Source organism: Eubalaena glacialis, chromosome 6, assembly GCF_028564815.1.
Source record: "Eubalaena glacialis isolate mEubGla1 chromosome 6, mEubGla1.1.hap2.+ XY, whole genome shotgun sequence".
In the NCBI taxonomy this organism is placed as follows: domain Eukaryota; kingdom Metazoa; phylum Chordata; class Mammalia; order Artiodactyla; family Balaenidae; genus Eubalaena; species Eubalaena glacialis.
In genome coordinates, this window is record NC_083721.1 from 148,512,999 (window position 1) to 148,537,361 (window position 24,363).

General features: G+C 42.0%; 1 protein-coding gene across 1 annotated transcript in view; it reads right to left on the reverse strand.

Moving 5' to 3' along the window:
• ZNF385D (zinc finger protein 385D) overlaps positions 1–10,325 on the reverse strand; it is a 933,934-nt gene extending 923,609 nt beyond the window's left edge. Inside the window, exon 1 of the mRNA XM_061193710.1 lies at positions 10,007–10,325. Coding sequence (XP_061049693.1) covers positions 10,007–10,112 — 106 coding nt within the window. The 5' untranslated portion in view covers positions 10,113–10,325. The remainder of the gene's footprint in view (positions 1–10,006) is intronic.
• Between the last annotated feature and the right edge of the window lie 14,038 nt (positions 10,326–24,363).

Sequence of the window (24,363 nt, forward strand, 5' to 3'; positions counted from 1 at the left end):
TTTCGTGCTTTCACTGTTAGAAACAAAGAACACTTCAACTTTAATGCTTGACTCGAGTGGGAATTCATGAAATAGAAATGAATAACTGTGCATTCCTAGGAGACTCTGATAATCAGGGTGATCACTCAGTTGGCACATTTCTGTTTCCTTCAGGTCAGAAAAACTGAGAGCCTTCTAATATTATTCGATTACGCTGCCCCTCTAGAGATCACTAGCTATTATTACCTTAAACCTTTTATTATTCTGAAACACATGATGTCGATTATTAAAATAGTCCATTTGATGTATAAGGATGAAAAACCAGTGCAGCCCTTTGCTGCTCCAAACAAAACTAGTTGATTTTGCATCATGAACACATTTGGGAAAGTAGCTAAGTTGCCAGGTTTCAAATTATCACAGGGGTGGAGTAACAAGAAATTCATTGAATAACACAGAATTTCCAAACTCAGCGTAATGGATGATTCATTGTTCTCATGTGGTAAGACGAAAAGGAAAGCCAGTGGCTGAGAAAGCACAAAAATGCAGAAACGAAACTTTCAGACTTGGGCACGGCAAGCAATTCGTTGTAATCAGAACGTAATAGGGAGCATTAATTTATAGAAAGATGCCTTCTGGAGTACCAAATTAGCCTAATCAATTTAGAAACTTATTAATGGGCCTGACAATTTTCCTTAAGGACCACATCAAGGTATAGAAAATCACTGTTAAAGTCGCTTTAGCATTTGCATAAAATTAGTTTATCTTCATAACGAATCTGAGTATGGTTATAAAGCCTATCCTGGAGTACATTTCGGAGCAATTTTCCAATTAAAGTTTCATTAGGGTTCCCTTAATAGTGTTGTTTATTCATTGTTCTCATCTCCACTCCATTCATGTACTAGCATTGTCCTCCAGTAAATCATTCCAATGTCTGATAGACTTAACAGGAGCTATTTCCCTGTGTATGTGGCAAAAAAAGGAAGCTTTTCAGGGTAGTACAGGGAAGCTCAGGCTTTGAATCAGACATGGTTAGTTCACAACTCAGCTTTATCACCTGCGAGTTATTTGACCTTGCAAAATCACATAACCTTTCTTTTGTTTCCTTACCTTGAAAAAAATTGTAAATAAGGCTAATGGTAACACCTACTCACCTAATTATGGGAAGAAACCACTGAGAAATTTCACATGTCATTTTTGTACTCTGTGAAACACTATTTCCATATAAGATTTTAATATGTGTATTAGTAGAAAAAGATGAAAAAACTTTTGCTCTAAATGGACATAGAAAATGTGAACCCCATCGTTTGTAATGGCAACCTTTTCTATCCTGAATATTATTTAGTTTTTCTCAAATTTTCTTATGCATGCTAAAATATCCTAATTAGGAAAAACTTTTACTCTTGTTAAAGTAGGCAATCTTTTAAGAAAGGAATTATTTCTTCTAACTTCTTCAGAATTCTGAATAGTTTCTCTTCAACTTTGAAAATTTAAGAAGACATGTTCTAATTTATGATCTTAAAAGAGAAAACTGTTTTCTTCCCCAGAATCATCTCTTCAGATTAACTTGTTCAGGTTTTTTATTTATAGAGAGTCAAAGAAGGATACATTGGCATCAGACATAATTTATGATGAATAAATAATTAAGAATCATGCCACTAATTAAAAAGGAATTTTTATAAATGTGAAGTGCTCGCCAAAGTTCAATGAAACGGAAAAATTGTCTTTTGAAAGCAATTTCCTCAGGTCAAACTCTTCTTTATGATATGCTAAAAAACTTTACTCAACCTACTAAAAGCCATCAATTAACCAGTAACAGAGCTGTGTCTCCTTTATTCAGGAGAGAGAAAATGACAAAGCATATCAAAATCTGAGAAATTATTATGTTGTATTTAAGGCAATTTTCAGAGTATCTTTAGGCTATTTACCTCAATTTTTTACAAATTCTATGTCTACCACACAGTAGGATGTAATTGTTTATTCATTCAACAAATGTTTTGGGACACCTCTTTTGTTCAAGGCACTGACAAGCGCTGCAGGTGGTAGAAAGATCAATAAAACATAGCTCCCCCCGCCATAATGGGATTATTATCTATGGGATTATATCTATTATTATCTCAATTTTTGATGCTCGGGGCGACCTGTGAAGAACTGCATTATCAAGGGAAATCCAAGTTCATTCCTTGTACCCTACTTGTTAATTCTTAGGGCAAACATCAACTTGCCCACTACTCCTACCCCAGAGATATCCTTACCATTCCTGGAAGGTATCCATTTCCTCAGGTTCCCAAAAGACTCCAGGGGACTCCAGCTTTCAACTCGTCACAAAGAATATCAGGACTGGGAATTGATCAAAGTACATGGGCTCAACTCATTGCCAAGCAACCACGGCCAAAGTGTCCCTAAAGGGAGCAACAGTTATACAGCCTTGTCTAAGGGGTACAGAGCCCTCCCATCCTTCTAGAGACTGAAATGTCTGAAGTTAAGCCAGACCAGAAGGCATCCAGTAACTAAACTGCTCAGTACTTTGTAGGAGAGATTGCTATGAAAGTCTCCGCTACATCAAGAACAAGGATGTTATTCACTGCGCCATTCAGCTTCCCCTCCATGAAGACTCATGGGAAAAGTCATCTTAAGTCTCAGTAGGAGGGATGGTCTTTCTTTCCTCAACAATACAGAGTTCTGATAATACATGCTTCTATGGGTCTGATGGCTGTTTAAAAACCTGGGTCAAAGTTATGGACTATGTCCTCCCAGTAGATACTCCCTTAGAGCATGGCTGGAGTACTTCCTTACTTATCTTTCCTTGTCTTAAGGAAATTTCTTCGTATCATGAGCTTCTCAATGATTAATTGATTTTTCACTTTTTTGAAATATAATTCAAATACAGAGAAATACATAAATTGTATGTTCAACCTGATGAATTTTTACAAGTGAAGAGACCCATGTAATCACCACCCAGATCAGGAAACAATATTTCCAGCACCTTGCCCCCTCTCTCACCAATAACTATGATGTGTCATTAAGTTAGTTTTGCTTAATTTTGAACTTTATGTAATGGAATCATGCTTTGGGGGGTTTCTGGCCTTTGTTGGTCAACATTATGCTTGGGAGATCATATTTTAGTCTATAATTGTAGTTTATTCATTCTCATGCTACTCTCTTTTTCTAAAATTTAATTTAACAATATTTTACTTTCTTTTTAAAACATCTTAAACCCATTAACAAAAAAAGGTAAAAAAACAGGCAATGGTTTCTTCGATATGACACCAAAGGCACAGCCAACAAAAGAAAAAAATAGACAAATAGTACTTTTTGAAAAATGTTTTAAATTGTCCATCAAAAGACACTATCACCAGAGTAAAAAGGCAACATACAGAATGGGGAATATTTGCAGATATACCTAATAAGGTATTAAGATCCAGAATATAGAGAGAACTCCTAAAACTCAACAACAAAAAAGCAAACAACTCAATTTAAAAACAGGCAAAGGACTTGAACTGACATTTCTCCAAAGAAGATACACAAACAGTCAATAAGCACATGAAAAGATTTTCAACACACTAACTTGCTTTTCCTGCTGGTGTTGGTATCAATAATATCCCCAGCACCAGCATTCTATAAGCACATATCAATAATATCCCCAGCACCAGCATTCTATAATCACTCATCAAATAGTTATTGGCTACATTATGGTAAAGCGCAATGAACAGAAAATAATTAATTGCCCTGAAGTTTATGATCCAAAATCTGGTCAAAATTTGAACATAAATTCAGACAATACACTTTTAAAAATAGATGAAATTTCTAGTCCTTTCTGCACTTTCCACAATTTAGTTATGTCGGTTCTGCTATCTTATATATTAACACCATATAAAAATAGGAGGAGGAGGATTGTGGTAGGCAAAATAGTGTGCACTCCCCCCAATTACATCAGATCCTAATCCCTGGAACCGGTAAATGTCACCTTATTGGGGAAAAGGGTCTTCGCAGATGTGATTAAATTAAGGATTTTAAAATGGGAGATTATCCTGATCTATCAGCAATAAAATATCAGGCCCTAAATGCAATCCCAGATGTCCTTAGAGAAAAGCAGAGGGAGTTTAGACTCACAAAGAAGGCAAAGGGAAGACAGAGGCAGAGAGGGGAGTGATAAGACCACCTACCAAAGAATGCCAATAGCCGCCGGGAGCTGCAGGTGGCAAGGTACAGATTCTCTCCTCAAGCATCCTGACAGAGCACAGCCTTGCCAACCCCTTGATCTCAGCCCTGTGATACAGATTCCTGGCTTTTGACCTCCAGAACTGTGAGAGAATGCATTTCTGCTGTTCTAAGCCACCAAGTTTGTGGTAATTTGGTTCAGTAGCCACAGGAAACTAATACATGATGATAATTAAAAATAGTTAACATCTACGGTGTATTCACTTTGTACTAGACACTAGCACACTAGATACTTTATATGTGCTTCAAATATACAAAGTACCATATATATCTTATTAAGTCTTCAATCAACCTACACGATAGATTGTTTATTATCACCATTTTATAGATGAGGACACCAAGGCAAAGAGATGAACAGTAAGTTCACGAACTTCTCACAGCTTTTAAGAAACAGAGCAAGGAGACAAACCCAGGAATTCTAGTTCTTGAGTTCACACTCTTAAGTGTTACACCATGTTAACTGACTATTTTGCCTCTACCACTTTAATGTCATGTTTTACTACGAATGTAAAATATGTAAACACCTGAGAGCTCAACCCAACACTTGAAACATTTATTCTTAAATTCTAGGTAATCTGGATAGATTTGGTACACAGACACTAACTCTCAGAAGTTGTTCTCAACAAAATGCAGTTTTAAAAATCTCGGTTTTTTTAAGATGCCTTTTGGAGTTTCCTGTGTATTCTTCTGTTTTTGTTTTTGTTTTATAACATCGCTTGACTCCCCGAGAGGGAGACTTATTTTCTTTTATTTATTTATTTATTTATTTGGCTGCAGGCTCTTAGTTGCGGCATGCGGGATCCAGTTCCCTGACCAGGGATCGAACCCGGGTCCCCTGCATTGGGAGCTCAGAGCCTTAACCCCTGGACCACCAGGGAAGTCCCATTCATCTGTTTAAGTGAAAGTAAAGATAGTATAGAAACATTCATTCACTTTTCTTTCATTTCATGAAGGTAGATGAGAGATTGTTAAAGGAAAAAGAAATCTCTAATAATTTTTAATAATACATTATAAAGACAGCAATGAATAACTCCTTGGATATAAAAACAGAACACAGGACAAGATCACAAAAAAACTAAATCGAGAACATCTGACCCCATGTGATGAGAAATCCTTAGGAAAATCCTCACATGGACTTCCCTGACGCTGCACCATAGTAATATTTTTTTCCTCTCCTGGAAACACATAGATCTAAACTCAAGATAGTCCAAGATTGGTACTGTTTGTTGAAAGATGGGCTACAGAACTACACAGAAGGTAAATAAGAACCCTCCTTCACTGCAAACCTCTCACTTAAAGGACCTGTTTAGAAGTGCTACACACTTGCTTGTTTGGACGACACTATAGGCAAAGTAATCCAAGCCCTTAAAGTGGTCTAGAAGTCCCTATCCCATTCTAGAACTGTGTTCTAGTGTCCTCTCCAAGTGCATCAGTAGGTTAGGAGTAAGATACTCTTTAAAACTCATACTCAGTCTAGACAAAATGCTAAAAGTGGTCTAGAATTATCTAGATAGGATTAAAGTCACATTTTAAATGGAATAAAGACTTGGTGAAGGAATTCGATTCATCTCTGCCCCTCAATATCCTTAACACTTCTTTCTCATTGCAGTTTTTTTTTTTTTTTTAAGTTAAGGCTGGGTTATTCCAGAAAGGGGAGTGATTGTTAATTTTAGTAGGCCCTAGAAGATATAAATTAATACATTTTTAATGTACTGGAATTTTAAAATTGATCTCCAATGTGTTATCCACTGGTCAAAAGATTAATGATACTCGTGAATTTTCGGCCTGCAGTCTATTTGTGCTGATCTAGGTCTCCTAAGAGGCTATTTAAGTGCTTGCTTGATTGTCAACCTACAGGCTTCATTTTATTCAAACTCTCACTTTAGAGCCCTTGTCAAAAAACTAAGAAGTGTCATCTACCTTGAGTTCTCAACTCTTGAAATATTGAAAATTACAAATCCTTCCCCAATATTAGTTTCTTCAAACTGTGATATCAGTGTGACACAGATGCTTATGGAGTTTAAATCACTTTTCAGAGATGTGATTGTTCAAATCACCAATACTATCAAATAAACTATTAGTCTTACTGTGCAAATATTGAACTTAAAAAAATCATGAAACATGGGAGGACATATATTCATGTAATTATAAGGTTAACTCATTTATAAGACTCCCACTATCATAAAGTATTTTGCAATTCAAGTTTATAATTAGTTTCAATATTTTACCACTAAGGTTATATATGTTAGTCTCTGTAACAACCTTATTATTTCAAAAAACAAACAAAACCTCTAGGCAAATTATTACTATTCTATTTTTATACCCCTGCTAAAACCCTTACATATTCAGAAATGTATTGTTTTCAGTTGGCAAAATATGGTTTTTTTTAAGACTTCAACTATATCAAAACACAAAAATGTATATTTCATGCAATGTTAAGTTACTACTAGAAAACACAACTTAACCCTAAAACAAAAGAGAAAACATGGCAATAACCATTAGTTTACTGGTACAGAGAAATACAGTTTTATTTGAAAACAATAAGATACCATGCAAGTACCATACAATGAAACATAGTAAAATCTTCCTCAAAGATTCTCTATTTCCCAAAGCTGCTCCCACTTCTAACATATTAATATAGCGCCCCAATAGATTTATACACTTTTATTTGGTAATTCCATAAGTGCAGGCAAATCAGATCTGTGATTTATCACTATTCCCGAACAAGCATAATATCAGCTTGTGAAGGAACATGACAAATACATTTTTGTTGCTCTTGTTCTTAGTTTTAAAAACTTCAAAATCTTTAGACAGGCACTGACATAACTTATCTGAAGAACTCACAAGCAATGAATTTATAAAGTTGGAGATTATGAGAAAATAATGGAAGATGTGTACTCAGCCACCTGCATGCACTTTGCACTGCCATAAGAAACTCAATGTCTTAATTAAATTTCAAATAAAATAAGACCTAGATTAGATGTGAATCTTTTAGCCAGAGTTGTCATTATAGATGAAACACTATGTTCCATTGAATTGCAAACATGTTTCATTATTGAACTTTTGTTGCACCTAGTAAATAGCAAATCACAGCAGGGGGTGTAATTGTTTTGGAAATACCGCTGAAAACAAAGAGGAATTTTTAAAACAAGCTGCTCCTATCTCTTAACAGAAATTCAACATCCTGTTAGGACCTAAACATTAATTATAAGCTGGCTGAAATATGACAGTGTCCAGGTAGACCTCAGGATAACTCTACAGAGTCATTCAAAGGTAGGTTTGATGTTATAAATTACACACTTCTAAGAGCAGGGCTATAATATATTTAGTTCTATTACTGATTTATAATAACGGGCTCAAGGAAGGAACATCATCAACGTAAACAACAAGACCTCAGCATTTAGTCCTCTCTAGAGCTGGCAGGCTGAATTACATAAATGCCACCCAATTTTCACTTGATTTCAAGTCACGAGTTCCACATTTCTGTTACATTAAAAATACATTTGAAATAGCTGTGGATGAATCAATCTGTGATACTGTCATCCACTTACTACCTTTTCATGTGATTTAGAACTTAGACAGGTTGTCCTTTCACTTTTCAAATGAGTCTCAAAGAGGTCATGTAGTTGTTAATGGAACCAACTTTGGAGTCCAGCAATCTGGGGTTCCAAAACACTGACTCTGGAACTTTTCCAAATTTAACATCTCTGAAGCCTCCCTTTCCTTATCCACAAAGTAGAGATGGTAAAGGTGCTGCCTTCTTGGGGTTGTTATGTATTTGCAGGGCCAATAAAGCGTTTAATACACTACTTGGTGTGCAGTGAATAGCAAACAAATGTCAGATGTCACTATTACTATTATTATTGTTGTTACTATTATTATTATTATCATCATTAAGTGACCCCAGAGGTCCTTCAGCCACTTTGTCATATAGCAAGAATAGTCCAAAAGCCCAAACTTTTGTCTCGGGTCACTTTCTCCTAATCTAGACAGCTTCCAAACTTCATTTATTTAAATCTAAGACAGGGACTTCCCTGGTGGTGCAGTGGTTAAGAATCTGCCTGCCAATGCAGGGGACAGGGTTTCGAGCCCTGGTCCGGGAAGATCCCACATGCCGCAGAGCAACTAAGCCCACGCGCCACAACTACTGAGCCTGCACTCTAGAGCCCGTGAGCCACGACTACTGAGCCTGAGTGCCACAACTACTGAAGCCCGTGAGCCTAGAGCCTGTGCTCTGCACACAACAAGAGAAGCCACCGCAATGAGAAGCCCACTGGCCGCAACTAGAGAAAGCCCGCGTGCAGCAACGAAGGCCCAATGCAGCCAAAAATAAATAAATTTAAAAAAATTTAAAAAAGAATTTAAATAAATAAATAAATCTAAGATAATACATTAACTCAAGATATTTGTCCTTTCCCCCAGTCTATATTTTAGCTCCATGACAAGAGGGCCAAAATTCATTTCTGAGGAACATCTGGAAGGAAACGTGAAGAAATTGCATCAAACTTCAGCCACGCTGTGCTGCATCAATCTACATAATTTGAAATGACCCATATTTGCCTTTCATGCTCAGAGACCAGGGAATAGTGACTGAATTAGCCAGGACAGGGCAAGGGTGGCATGAAAACCCAGAGGGAGAGACACCTTTCAGTCGATTGCAGGGGACATGGTGAATCAGAATTAAGTGGACACGTGAAAGCCACGTTTAACAGACCAACTAACCAATTGCCTCAAAAGAAATCTCCCTGTCACATTTCAGAAAGCACCACAGCAATGTCATAGAAAAGCGCCAGCACGAGGGTCCTTAGTTACACCTACAGAATGTAGGATAGTCTCCTAAGTCGGTTTACGGTTCCAGAATTTGGAGACCCTCAAACACCCAGGAACAGCTCATTGCCCCTTACTTTAGCCGCAGCTCAGGCTAAAGCAGACATAAACACGGCCTCCAGAAGCACGTGATGCGGCCAAGTCTGAATTGTAAGGGGGACAGATGAGGAATTGGGCATTCCACAAGGGGTGACACCATATTGGGCGCAACTGCTTTCCTCTGACCCCAATCTGCACACACAATAAAACTTCTCCCAAAATGCAAGAAGTCGCAGGGTACACCCACCCTGCGCTCTCACTTCTAACGCGGTCCCCGTTGCCCAGGAGGGCGATAGGGGCGCTGGTTTATCCTCAGCCTCCCAACCCCACCCTAAAAGTCAAAATAATTCCTCTGGAGAGAAGCTTCCCATAGCTCAATAGCTTCTCACGGCGAAAGGAAGAAAATGAAAAGACAATCAGGAAGCCGGCCCGCTGTGCTTTCTTATCCCAACAACTTCGCCAGGTTTCCCGAGGAGGGAGCGCGCCCCGCACGCAACCAACAGGAGACGCGCGGCGGGGTGTCCAGCCTCGGTGGCCCAGCCCTCGACGGCGATGGCCATAGCCAGGCCGACCCCTTCGCCCCTCCTCTGCCTCCCCGACCCCTTGGTCGTCGGCAGCCTTTGTGTCCGGAGACCCTCAAGCTCCGCACTCTCTACTCCCGCCCCGCAACCTGTCCGCGGGGCGCGTTGCAGAGGAGGCAAGAGGCAGGGGAGGGGACGGATGGAACAGGGCACGCGGATGGATGGGTGGGGGGGCGGGGAGCGTGGGGGCGGGAGGTCCCGGGGGCTGGAGGCCCGGGGGGCTGGAGGTCCCGGGGACGGACCGTGCCCATGCCCGTTCCGCGCGCCTCGCATCCCGCAGGGGCTCACCCCCCAGCGCCGGGGCCAGCACCCCCGCCAACTCCACCACCCGAGCCGAGCCACCTCTTCTGCGCTCAACTTACCGCGGCCGGGCTGAGCTTTCGGAGAGCCCAGCAGCTTTTCTCTCCTTCCTCCCGCCGAGCCCTTCATCTTCCTGCCGGCGGCCGCCCGGCGCCCCGGCCCTGGCATTGGAAGGAGCGGCCGCCGGGGCTGGCGGTGCCCGGGGCGCACGGCTGCCCGCCCGTAGCTTCGGCGGCGGCGGCGGAGGACGGTCCCTGAACGCCGGGCGTGCGGTACCCGGGCGCTAGCTGGAGGTGGCCGTCAGCGCGCCTCTCTCTAACGCCGGCGCGCCCCTGGCACTCCGCACGCAGCCCGCGCCCGCGGCCGCCTCAGGTGCACCGGACTGGGGAGAGGTGCGAGCCGGCGCCGAGGGAGGGGCCGGCCGGGGGCCGAGAGAGAGGGCGGGAGACGCAGACGCGGAGAAGGAAGCAAAAAAGCGGGAGGCCGGGAGCTATAGCTTGCATGGAATGAGCGGCTCGTGGTGTTAAGGGAAACGCGAGGCGGAGAAATGCGTCCGGAAACTAGAGATATTGGGAATAGCTGCTCCAGGAGGCTCGGGAGAGGGGGTTTCCTTCCGTGCCTAGGTCCTTTATCCTCCAGAGCTGGGTGCAGGTGCCTGACAACCACTCCCCCCGCCCCAACCCACCCACACACCCCCTCCCCCTCTCTCTCTCTTTTTCTAATAGTTAACCTCCAACCTCAGTGCAGATACAAAGTGATGGGGTGAAGCTACTGCAAATATACAGGGAAGCCCCACCTCCACAAAACCTGAGTGTTCATCCCTCTTGAGGGACCAGTGTCCTCCTAAGGTTTTTCTTCCCTCCCCCATCTTCTGGTCCTCTCCCTCCCCCTCTCTCACACGAGGTACAAACCCTGGGGTTGAAAACACACCTTCTGTTATTCCTGGTCTAGGACCTACAGAGGTAGTTCTCAAACTTTATCGTGCAGGGGAATCACCCAGGGATCTTGCTAAAGTTCAAATTCAGATCCAGTAGGTCTGGAATGGGGCCTGAGAATCTGCATTTCTAATTGTGAGTCAGGGGCTGCTGATCCAAGGGCCACATTTTGAGTGGCAACACACAAAGGAACAAACAAAATAAACCTGCTTTCTGATATCGGCTGAGCCACTATTTGTAAGATGATCTGGAATAACAGGTCGCTAAGGCACTCTGTTGGTCATGGGGTTTTAGGATGCAATGGAGGCCAAATAACTTGTAAACACAGTGCCAAAAGATAAAATGCCCTACGGATACAAGGCTATCATTTTTGGCGTTAATAATCACTATTGGGGTTCCCTGGTGGCGCAGTGGTTAAGAATCCGCCTGCCAATGCAGGGGACAGGGGTTCGAGCCCTGGTCTGGAAAGATCCCACACACCACGGAGCAACTAAGCCCGTGTACCACAACTACTGAGCCTGCGCTCTAGAGCCCGTGAGTCACAACTACTGAACCTGCGTGCCACAACTACTGGAGCCCATGCACCGAGAGCCCGTGCTCCCGCAACAAGAGAAGCCACCACAATGAGAAGTCCGCGCACCACAACGAAGAGTAGCCCCCATTCGCCGCAACTAGAGAAAGCCCGCACGCAGCAACGAAGACCAGCACAGCCAAAAATAAATAAATAAATAAATTTATTTTTAAAAATAATTACTATTGATAAAATCATTAGGAATGCTAATGCTGATGAAAGTGTAGAGGAAGACTGGTAATCTGCCACTTCATATGTTCTCAAGAGAAGCTCTAAAGAGCAGTCAACGGTGACCACCCCACAAACACACTGTCATTCAGAAAGAAAACGCTAAGTAACAACCTCCAAGGGGCAGTCTAATCTTCCTCCTCCAAGCCAGTTGTTAACTTTGCCAGATATGCAGCACTGTTCAATGTGTATTACCAAGTCCTTAAATTGCTCATCGAGCTAATAGGTAAAGCAAACCAAGAAGAGCAAATGCCAAGAACAAGGAAATAAATAGAGAAATATACCCAATGCACCAAAAGATAGGTCACGTCTCAACTTAGCATGACTCTTATCTTGGTTTGACCGTCTCTCTATGTGTTTTCACCTGGATTTAAACATTCATCCCACCATTTCAATTCAGCAAGTGTTGATAAGACTTTCCCATGCTAAAGGCCTTTCCTAGGGGTGGACAGAATCCGACACAGTTGAAAGAGCAATTTGACTAGATACCAATAAACACCATTTTAGGCAGGCTGTGGTGCCAGAGAAGACCTACACACACATTACCAAAGAGGGTTCAAAAGGCAGGGAGGTCTGGAGAGACTTCATGGAAGGGAGGTCATTCTAGATAAAACTTTATTTTTTTTATTTTTAAATTTTATTTATTTATTTTGGCTGCATTGGGTCTTCGTTGCTGCGCGGGCTTTCTCTAGTTGTGGCAAGCAGGGGCTACCCTTCGTTGCGGTGCGTGGGCTTCTCAGTGAGGTGGCTTCTCTTGTTGTGGAGCACGGGCTCTAGGCGCACGGGCTTCAGTAGTTATGGCACGCGGGCTTGGTAGTTGCGGCTCGTGGGCCCTAGAACACAGGCTCAGTCATTGTGGTGCACGGGCTTAGCTGCTCTGCAGCATGTGGGATCTTCCCGGACCAGAGCTCGAACCCATGTCCCCTGCACTGGCAGGTGGATTCTTAACCACTGCGCCACCAGGGAAGTCCCTAGATAAAACTTTAAATGTGATATGATTCCACCAGGCAGAGGTTAAAAGGAGGGACCTTTAAGGTGAAAGAGTGAAGGCAGAAAAGCATGGGGAGTAGTGGACCATTTGGCCCTGAACATACCGTGCATGGAAGAAGGGAGAAGAAATGGTTGAAGAGATTGGCAGGGGCTATGCTTGCTCTCCTGAGCAATTGGTACTTCACTTCAGGAGTGCTGAGCCGGGGAACGCCAGGATCAGAAATGTAGCGAGAAGACTGATCTGATATAACAAGTTGATAGAAGACCTAGAATCGGAAGATGGCAGAGCTATAGAAGGCACTTAGGAGGCAGTGGAAGCCAACGGTCAGGGATCGTGAGGTAGGACCAATGATAACACTTGTGGGAAATGAAATATGAAGGAGTTTCAAAGGAGACATTTCTGAGACATACTTAACTGGATGCAGACATTATGTGGCGAAGAGGGATTTATTCCAGATCTCTCTGTGGTTCTGTGTCTGGAGGACTAGATAAACAGGGACACCGTTAAGAACTGAGACGTCAGGAAGGAAAACCCATTGTTTGGTTTTCTCTTTATGTGTATTTGGGAAAGGCTATCAGTTAATGAGTTCTCTTTGGACACTTTTAGTCAGCGGTTTGAGGTAGATGTTCAGGTGGCAATGCTTACACACAGACATTCAAGCCTTGCCCTGAGGAAGTGGGTTCGCTCCCATGTTTGAGAGCCTGGGGTGCGTACATGGAGTTAAATTGTTGGAAGAACATGCAGTTAGTGAGGTAGAGGAGAGAAAGAAGCACAAAGTGCTTAGGACAGAAGGTTGAAGCTCTGTGACCTCCCTGTTCCTCAGTGTCATCAGCTGTAAAACATGGATTTACAGGCGATGCATGGAGCTCTGCATAAAGCGATTGAGAGGATTGAGACACTGCACTGTTTTCTTATTTATATTTTTTGTACTAACCTGTAGGGTCTGAGAGGGTGGAACATACTTTCACTGTTGCAGCCTCAACCCCAAACTTAGCGTTTGATACACAGGCTCTAAAATGTTCATTGAATGAGTAAATTAATAATTCAATAGAAAGAAGAAGAGTACAGCCAAATCACAACCCAAAAGATGGGAAGAGAGGGCTATGTGGGTTCTGTTATTTCAGTGTTGTAGGAACCAAATCAGGACAAAGCTTTGTAACAGAGATGGATACTTTGGGGCAGAGAGATTAAAGGAGAAACATTAACACAGATTGGGAAAGCTTTTGGTTTCGTTTTTGAAAAGGACTGGGTTTTAAAGAGTTCATTGATTACATTCAAGAGAATTGTTGTACTAGAAAGGTATCACTATTCTGAGTGGCAAAGGAATTAAAGAAGAATGTTAGTCAATTTTTTTTAAAGAATAATCTACCAACTGAGGATGAAAAAGATTGGGGGTAGAGGGCTCGTAACAGAACTGAGGAAGGCTATTCCTCTTTAGCAAAAGGAAAGTCCAAACAAACTTTGTTGATGGGGTTAAGGGGCCACAGGTGTGGGAGAGAAGTTCCAGGTAGGAGAAAGGAAAAATTGATTGAGCAGTATCTGAAAAGAGAAACAACTAGTCAACCGGGAGTGTAGGTAATCAATCTCAGCAGAGGAGTGTCACCTGTTCCTTAGAAGCAAGAACAAAGGAGGGAACAACATGTATCAAGATTCTAGGGGTGGGTGGGATGGATTGGGAGGTTGGGATTGACATATATACACTACTATGTATAAAACAGATAACTAAGGAGAACCTACTGTATAGCTCAGGGAACTCTACTCAGTGCTCTGTGGTGACCTAAATGGGAAGGAAGTCCAAAAAGGAGGGGATATATGTACACATGTGGCTGATTCACTTTGTTGTACAGCAGAAACTAACACAACATTGTAAAGCAGTGTACACCAATAAAAAATAAAGTAAAAAAAAAAAAAAAAGATTCTGGAGTGCAATGGCAGGAACTGAGAAAGGCTCACATTTTCTCACCCCTGTGTCTCCAGAAAAACAGAGATGAGCCTCTACTGGTCCGTTGTGATCAACCAGAAATAACAACATGAGCTAGAACAACGTAGAGAATATTTACAACAAGTTTAACAGGGATATTATGGTGAATCCACAAGAGATGTGAAGAAAAACCACAACGTGATCGCACCATGTGCGAACTTGCCTCAGGGGTAAAAATATACATTTATTATAATGAAGACAATTGGCATTTTTATTTGTTACTCTCCCAACAATATTCAAAGTCATAAGTACAGAGACAAAGCATGCAGCAGGGTTTACCCAAGTTTAGTAATCAACAAAGAAGAAACGATGAGAGATCAAAGAAGTGAGACATTTCATGATCTCACTTGAAACTTGAGAGAAGGGACTCTCAAATCTTTCAGACCTGGGTTTGGTTTACAATGCTGCCATCTACAATGTGTGAGATCTTGCACAATTTACTTTATCTCTGTGAGCCTTCGTTTCCTCATCGTAAAAGTGGAATAAGACTATGTACCCTTCAGTCTTAGGCTTTTGTAATAAGATAATATGGGTAAAGCAGTGGTTCTCAAACTACAACGTGTCCCGCAGAATCACCTGGGGTACTTGTCAAAACAGAGATTGCTGATCGTCACCACTAGAGTTACTGATTTACTAGATCTTGGATGGGTTTCAGGAATTTGTGCTCCTAACAAGTTTCGCAGTGATGCTGGATGCTCCTGGTCTGGAAAACCGCCCTTTGTGAACTCATGCTGTAAAGCATTTAACATAATGCCTGGTACACAGTTAAGTACTAAATACAGGGGAACTAGTGTTTAGGGTCAGTGGTCAACTCATGGTATGAGAGCTGAAGATAGAGGTCGAGCTGAAAATGCTATAGATGAAACACAAAAGTGAGTGATGGACAGAGGTTTTGGGGAGACGTTGAGAATTTAAGGTCATCCAAATGAAGATCATATTTAGTGTGAGGTAAGTTATAGGAAAGATTCAAGATCAGGAGGTTTTGGCCAGGGAGAAAATTCAAGCGTTCAGAATCTTGGAGATCAATTTACGTTTAGCCCAACACTTTCTACAATGGTGGTTTATGATAAAATGCCAAGACCACAACAATTCAATCAGATTATAGAAAGAGAAAGCTGGGCCCAGGAAGGCTAGCAGAGCTGTCAGCAGAACGGTCAGCATCGTTGCTGTGACTGAACAGTCTCTTGTCTTTGGAAGCTGCCAAGAAGCAGGAGTCGGTGATGTCACATAACTTTCATCGTCTGAGGTGAAGATTTGCAAGTCCCAGTCTCTCATGCTGGAAAAAGTGTCCCTCCTCTCAAACTCGCAGGAAAAATCTCACCCTGGGAACACTGAGTAACTTGGAATTCATGTGGCTTCCTTAAGAGGAAACTTCAATACAAATCAAGACTTAGCATTACAACGTAATCAATAACAAGCACATCTGGGAGGGGTTCAGAAGATGTGTCCTCAACGTTTTGAGCTTCTAGTCATTCAACTTTACCCAGTACTAGGCCTCCACATACTGGGCACCTGCATTTTGTCAAATGCTGTGGTAGGACTGTTCTTAATCCAAATAAAATCAATCTTCGGAGATGAGAAAACAGGCTCAGAGAGATTAAGTAACTTCCCTGAGATGGTACCTGATAAGCTCCAATCTGATGATAAAGCATATTTAATTTCCACTCTATAATGTTGGCTCTAAAAAAGTAAAATAAAGTTAGTAAGTGTCATCTGTTCATATTCTACTCTTTTTATCTTAGGTTGGGTTCTTCAGGAAGCAGACTCTGGAGACATGGAAATTTGTGTGCAGGGCGTTTAATGGTGGTTCTCCTTAAGAGCAAGACTTGAGAGAGACTGAAGGAAGCCGGGTTGGGTGAAGGGAGAAGTTGAACTTCAGTGCAGTCTCAACAAAGTCCTCAGCCATTTCCACGGGAGCTCTGCACCAAATGGGGCACTTCCAAATCATCCTAAACTAAGGACAGAGAACCAAGGACCCTCGACTCAACCAGTTGTTTTTAGTAATCAGAATTCAGTTCACAGAGAAGCCTGTAGATTTAACCTTCTCAAGTATTTGAATATTTAATCATCACTACTTTATAGCAACCCAAAGAAGACTGTCTTGAATGCAGCAATTATTTTAATAAACAGTATTATTTGCAAAGTACTGTGATGAGTACTTTGGGAGAACACAAATGTATTTAAAGCACATGTTCGATGTCATGTAACTTGAATTTAGAAATACATGTGACCTTTGAACAACATGCATTTGAACTGCCCTGGTTCACTTATATTTGGACTTTTTTCAATAGTAAATACTACAGTACTACACCATTGGTTGTTGGTTGAATCCGTGGATCTGGAACTGTGTATGTGGAGGGCCAGCTAACAGTTATGTGTGGATTTTCTACCCCCTGGAGGGTGGGCTCCCCTAACTCCTAATTTGTTCAAGGGTCAACTGTATAGTGAACTATACAGAGGTAAATTGTCTGTAAAATGGATATAATGATAGTATTGATCTCACAGGGTAGATCTGAGGATTTAAAAGGCTGCCACAGAAGTAAATGCTATCAAAGTATTTGAGGGTTTTCTTTTCCCTAACTACAATAGGTGGAAATGAAGTGTTTTGCAAAATAAAAATAACAAACTAAAAAAAAAAAAAGTTATGTAATAAGTTTAGGCTAAGAAGTGATTTTATCTGAGAAAATTTAATGAAAGAGAAGTAATTTAACTGAGTTTTCAAGAATGGGCTGGAATTTGAAAGGCAAAGAGAATGATGAGGATAAGAATGGACTCCAGGGAGAACACATACGATGAACAAATGTGTAGAGCGTGGAGGCTCAGAAATTTTTGAGGGCCAGCAAATGGACCAGCTTGTCAAGAACATAAGGGAAAGGTGGGGGACACTGGTAATGATTTTCAATTTCTGGTTAATTGTTGTGACTGTACTTAGAAGGAAATGAAGAGTGAAATTTTTGAGCAAATTAGGAGTATAAGCAAAGTTGTGTTTTAGGAAAATTAAGGTGTGCACAATTGAAACTGAAAAAAATTGGAAGAAAACATTTCTCTTTCCTGTTCCTGCCGCACACTAACCCATCTTTCTGGAGGATGTTTTTCTCTCTAAGGCAACAGTTCTCAAAGTGTTGTCACTGGACAAACAGCACCAGCATCCCCTAGGGACTTATTAGAATTGCAGATTCTCCGGCTTCACCCCTGACCTCCTGAAGCAGAAACTCTACGTGTGGGTTCCAGCGGTCCGTTTTGACAAGCCCTCCAGGTGATGCTGATACACGCTCAAATTTGAGAATCCATGCTCCAAGTGTTCCTATAGCACATTTTTCTTCTGGAGCGAATGTCCTCTGGAATATCCTGAAGCAATCCTCTTCTCCAACTGTCTAGAGAATATGATCGCTGTCTCCTAATATCTTTCCAGACCGTCTCTGACCAAATGACTCAGCACTGAACTCTGCTATGCTGATATGTGGATCAGATTGTTTTTAAACAGGTTTTCAGAATAAATCGTTAATACAAATTCCCTTCCATTTGATTCGGATGTGGAATACTTCAGCACCAAAGTGTCTATTTTAATAGAAGTAGGGTATCAGAAAAAAAATCCTCAGGAGAAAAACCTCACAAGGTCTCAGAAAGGGGCCACTAATCAGTGTATTTTTTTCATGATAAACAAACAAACAAACAAAAAGTTTAAAGTCCTTTCCCATTATTAGTAAAACTCTGGAGTGGCTAATGAAAATATACATTAAACTACAGCAAAAAAAAAAAAAATCGTTCTAAATAATTAGAGCTTGGATATTGAGGAGGGAACCAGGGCCAATAGTAAATCGTTCTGAATACATGTTAAATAAGAAAGACATATACAGATACATACAGAACATATTTGTGAGTGTCTGGGAATCCTGCATCTTTTGAAACCAGTGGATGGGAAGTTGAAAGAAAGAGAGGGAATTGACAAGGAGGTGAACTCATGTAGGGGGAGGTCATGGAGAGGATTTGACCACTGGTTGACCTGAGAGCTGGACCCTCACAATCAGAGGCTCCTCATCCCCTCCCCTGAAACGTACACCCTGCCGAGCCTTCCCACAGTGCAAGCCGTTTGCAAGGACGCAGCCTTGAGAGAGCAGTGTGGTGTTGAGACTCTTTGGATTGAACATGTGACTGAACCCCGGGAAGGTCTCTGTATAAACCTTTAAGATTCTGGTGGGTGGATGCAGAGATCTACTCATCTTGGGGCGCCCAAGACAAGCTTTGTAGGTAAGTTCTCTTGCTTATTACACCTGCCACCTACCCATCTGGAGGGGTCTGACTCTTTCCTCGGTCTCTCCCTGGCCTCCGTGTATGGGGCTCAGTTTCAGATTTCACCTGGGGGAGCTCCTGCGTGAGTTTGCAAACCAACAATTTAGCACTTGTGCATCCAGTCTGGTGGGGGTGATGCCTTGAGCTATGCAAGGCAACCTGCGGGAGTGGTATGGCTGCAGTAAACTCGACACATTTTGCAGACACACACAAAAATTATATATAAGTACAATGTGCTACATATATAATCCATCCGTGCTTCAAAACATTTTTATTTTGCTATCCAAATACAAATCCCTCCCCAAGCTAATGTATTGACTGCTGTGTCGTTATACAAGTTAGTGGAGACTGAAGTTTGTCTTAAATATATAAGCATAGGGCTTCCCTGGTGGCGCAGTGGTTAAGAACCCGCCTGCCAGTGCAGGGGACACGGGTTCCATCCCTGGCCGGGGAAGATCCCACATGCCGCGGAGCAACTAAGCCCGTGCGCCACAACTACCGAGCCCTGCAATGAGAAGCCCGTGCACTGCAACGAAGATGCAATGCAGCCAAAAATAAATAAATAAAACAGATAAATTAAAAATAATAATATATATATAAGCATAAATTATGTATATTTCAGCCTGCTCATCTAGCTGTCTTCCCGGGGAGATTTCTGGAAATTTCGATTTTTGGTTTTTTGAGAACAGCGCTATCCTGGGTGTCTAAAAGGATGACTATGGTAACCCATAAATCCCACCTCGCTTCAAACTCTGTGTCCCTTTCAGCAACATCTCCTCCCATTGGCTCCTCTTCTGCTGACAGTAGTATCTCCATTCTGTCAGACTTAGAATCTCAAAGACATTTTTATTTTATTTATTTTTTTAAATAAATTTATTTATTTTATTTATTTATTTTTGGCTGTGTTGGGTCTTCCTTGCTGCGCGCGGGCTTTCTCTAGTTACAGTGAGCAGGGGTTACTCTTTGTAGCGGTGCGCAGGCTTCTCATCGCAGTGGTTTATCTTGTGGAGCACGGGCTCTAGGCGGGCGGGCTTCAGTAGTTCTGGCTCACGGGCTCAGTAGTTGTGGCGCACGGGCTTAGTTGCTCCGTGGCATGTGGGATCTTCCCGGACCAGGGCTTGAACCCGTGTCCCCTGCATTGGCAGACAGATTCTTAACCACTGTGCCACCAGGGAAGCCCTCAAAGACATCTTTAATCACTTCCTTTCAACTTAACCTCCAGCCAAGTGGATTTTCCCCTTGCAATAGGTCTCAGATTCTTTTCTACTTCTCCCTCATAGCTAGAGTACCAGGTCCCTGATTCGTCTCTTATTTGGATTAATTGCCTGGATTAATTTACAAATCTTTACTAACTGAATTCCCAGCCAGAAATCTTGCTCTTCCTCTAACTGAGGTAGATCAGTGTCAGATAAACCTACCCCAGTCATGCTGGTCACCACGTTACTCCCAGCCCTCATGTCACATGCCTCACCACTGTCTTCACCACTGAGTTCAAACCACAGCTCAGCATCTGAAGCCCCCATATCCTCATCCCAACCTGCCATTCCAGTCGGTGCACCGTGATTCCCCTCTGGTCAAACGGTCCCCTCACTGTGACTCAGGTGTGATTTGAAAGCTGTTCCTGATGCCTGGGAAGTATGGTCCTCTTTCTCCACCTAGTGAAACTCAACCCATCTTTCGTAACCAGGTGAAAAACATCAGGCAGCCAGGCAGGCAGGTAGGAAGGACGTGAAGAAAGACAAAAATGGGGAAGGGAGAGGAAAAGGTAGAGAAGGAAGAAGAAGAGAAGGAAAAGAGGAAGGAAAAAAAAGCAACGTGGAGGAAAACAAGGGCGGAAAATTAACACTTAGCTTGCCCCCAAAAGGCAGGTGTCATCACCCTTACCTCTCATGAGAGGAAACTAAACCTCAGAGAAGCAAATACGTTACCTGAGCTCACAGTTAAAAATCGGCAGAGCAAAGATTCAAGCCAGATCTTTCCCTCGTACAGTGTTTTCCAACTTCAGCGCACAAGGGATGGTAAAAACACAGACCATTGGGCCTCAGCCCAGAGTTTTTGAAAAAAAGTAGGTCTGGGGTGGGGCTTGAAATTTTTGCATTTCTAACAGATTCCCAGGATAGATTAATCAATAGCCTTTAGTCCCGAGCACTGTCAGAGACCCCCATCTCTGAAAGCTCTCAACTGGCCAAAGGCTACTTTTTAGTGTGCCTGCAATTACTATTCCAGCAGATCTCTGCTGCTGGACCAGAGATCACAATTTGAGGACCACTGGCCGAGCAAGTCCCTCCACTGCCGTCACTGTTTGTTGGCACGTGGTAGTGGCACAATTACTATCTGTTGAAGAGACGAATATCTATGAAACCCACAGTTTCTGCAATGTTCTGAAGCCTTTCCTACTCATCACAGCTGGCAGTGACAACCCCACCTCTGAAACCCTCTAACACACATCACCTACACCACTCGGTCTGTCCTTAGCATTCCTATGACAAGTCCCCCAGAAGCACACCTGGAGTGGGGGGCTTGTGTGCAGGTGGTTGTTTAAGACACTTCTCCAGGAGAAACCAGTAATAAAGTGGGAGAAGCAGGAAAGAGGAGGAAGCCTTGCAAGTGTGTGATGTCAGGCAAAGTTCCACAGAGGGTGGGCATCCTGCAGGGCAGCTCTGGACAGGGATCTGGGTTTTCCTATTCCCATGCCCATCTCTCAGCAGTGGTCCTGGCTTCCCAAAAGGAGGCACATTTTCCAAGCACTTCTAGCTCTCTGCATAGGTGGGCAAGAAGAACAGTCCTCCAGAAAGGAGCCACAGATGCTGGCTGAAAGTGAAAACCTGAAAATGGTAAAGAGGATTCGAGAGAATATGAGTGGAACAATAACATATACACTGACTCAAACTGGTGATTTTTTTTTCCTGGGGGTAGATCTCAGCTCTCCAATTGGATTTTAAACTCCTAGAGACTGAAGGCTGTGCTGTATATTTTTTTAGGTTGAACCATATGCAATTGCCAATATTTGACCATTTTGAGAAATAAAATTGATAATTGCATATTGCTCAATGTAATACATAGATCTTAACTGACGGCCATCCAGTCAATGGGGTTGGTCGATTAATCAATAGCCTTTAGTCCCCGGCACTGTCAGAGACCCCCATCTCTGAAAGCTCTCAACTGGCCAAAGGCTACTTTTTAGTGTGCCTGCAATTACTATTCCTGTGAATTGTGTTGAATATTTACTAGGGTTCAGCCAATTTTGTTACACTTAGTTACAGTTGACCCTTGAACAGGTTTGAACTATGCGGATCCATTTATCTGCGGTTTTTTTTCCATAGTGAGTATTACAGCACCACAGAATCCAGCGGTTGGTTGAATCCACAGATGGGGAACCGCAGATACTGAGGAACCAGGGATGTGGAGAAACTGCGTATATGGAAGGCTGACTATAATTCGAGTTTGTGGAGGGTCACAGTCTCTAATCCCTGTATTGTTCAAGGGTCAACTATTTCACTTGTGCGTTTTAGTGAAAAAAACTGCACAAACGAATGAAATATGAGTATGAAAATAACATGTTGCCCCTATGAAAATTAAATGCAATGCTTTGCAAATTTCAAAAAAAAAAAAAAACAAAACTGAATTACTTAAAAACAAACCCAAAAAACTGCTCTTGAATTAGGTGTCAGTGAGACCGTTGTAAAAGATTGGAAAAATGATAACAATCTGGAAGGATTGTTCCCATGGAATGTAGTAATAAGTGTCTTTAATGTCTCGTTGTAAGCTAAAGAAACACAAACTAGGAATTTGGAGTTTTAAGTGAGATGTTTTTGGCTGAAAATAACAGAAATTCTACTTGAAAGGCAAAAGAATGATGGAATTATTATTTCAGTTAGCCAGAAATCCTGAGGTAGAAAAGTTTCATGCAGCAGCTTAATCAAAGCATCTTATTACATTCCCACCTTTCTGTCCAACTATTTATATACTTTATTGACAACCTTCCTTCTGGGAATCAAGCTGGCAGCTGCAGTTCAAGGCATCTCATCCTCCGAAGTCAATAACCAACGGACCAAAAGGGACTTTTGGGTCACGTGTGCATTGCATTTTGAGAGCAAAGACATCTTTCAAAGAAGCCCTTTTGGGTTTCTTTTGTGTCTCATTGGCCAGGAGCAGGTTATATACCTAACATCATTTGCAGAAAAGGTAGAGAATCACCCAGTGCACCCAAAAGGGAGGACACTAGGGGGAAAAAAAAGCTCTTGGTAGCATAGAAGAGGGGAGTAGCTGTTAGACAGGAAACCAATTCTGTGTGTTCCAGGTAGATTATGCATCGTAGGTTATGCAATATAGGTGACGATGAACACCCACACTGAAAGGAATATCATTGCCCTACATAAAATAGTTGGTGAATGAATGTGCATTCATGTGTATTAACTTAAAATATAAAAATGTTTACCTTATATGTGCTCTATTTTAACTGACTTTTACTGACCCACTAATTCTGATCACACCAGATGAAACAGTTCCTAATATACTTACTGTACTTAATTGTATTTTTTATCATAGGCAACACAGAGTCTCATACACAGTATGTAGTTAATAGTTGTTAACAACAGTGATGATTTTACATATTTGATATAATAGGAACTCAATCAGTGCTTACTGATAGATGAGGAATGTTATACATGACTATTAAGTGGCATTCTCCCACCTAGGAAATCGTACTGAGTGCCAAGAAAATGTCTATTCTACTTCAAATGTTAAAACCTTTTTGCCTTTAAGATGGTTATTCCTATTACTAATTTTGAAAGCTAATGGTGACCAAAGAAAAGGGCTATACGTTTATCAAACCATCTACTTTTCCTCCTGGGAACATGGAAAAACGATTTTTCCCAGCCCCCTGGCATCTAGAAGAAGGCTTATGATTACTTTTGGCCAAGGAAATGTCAACAGAAAACACTGGCCCCAAGTCTTGGCCTCAAAAATCTTCTAGGACTTTTATGCAAACACCTGCCCGCTCCTTTTCTCTCCCCTTGTCATCTGTAGATCTGAAGCAGAGGAACAGTGGAGGACTCCAAGGTCCAAGGGTCTGACAGTCACCACAAGCCAAGCATCCTATTATTAAGCTCTTTTATTAAGCTCATGACATGGTGTGGTTATTACAGCAGTTAGCACCTACACATGGATAGAATAATGAAATAGGAATGGCTGGAGCCCTAACTGTGAGGTCCAGGACACTGGCTTTTAGCCCGTGTCTCTCCACTCACTTTTCCGAAAATTTGCCTTCCCCCTCCAACTTTTAATCTCTTACTTTGTATATTTCACTCCAAGCACTTAAAAACATTTATGTTGTAAAATAGATAGCTAGTGGGAAGCAGCCGCATAGCACAGGGAGATCAGCTCAGTGCTTTGTGACCACCTAGAGGGGTGGGAGAGGGAGG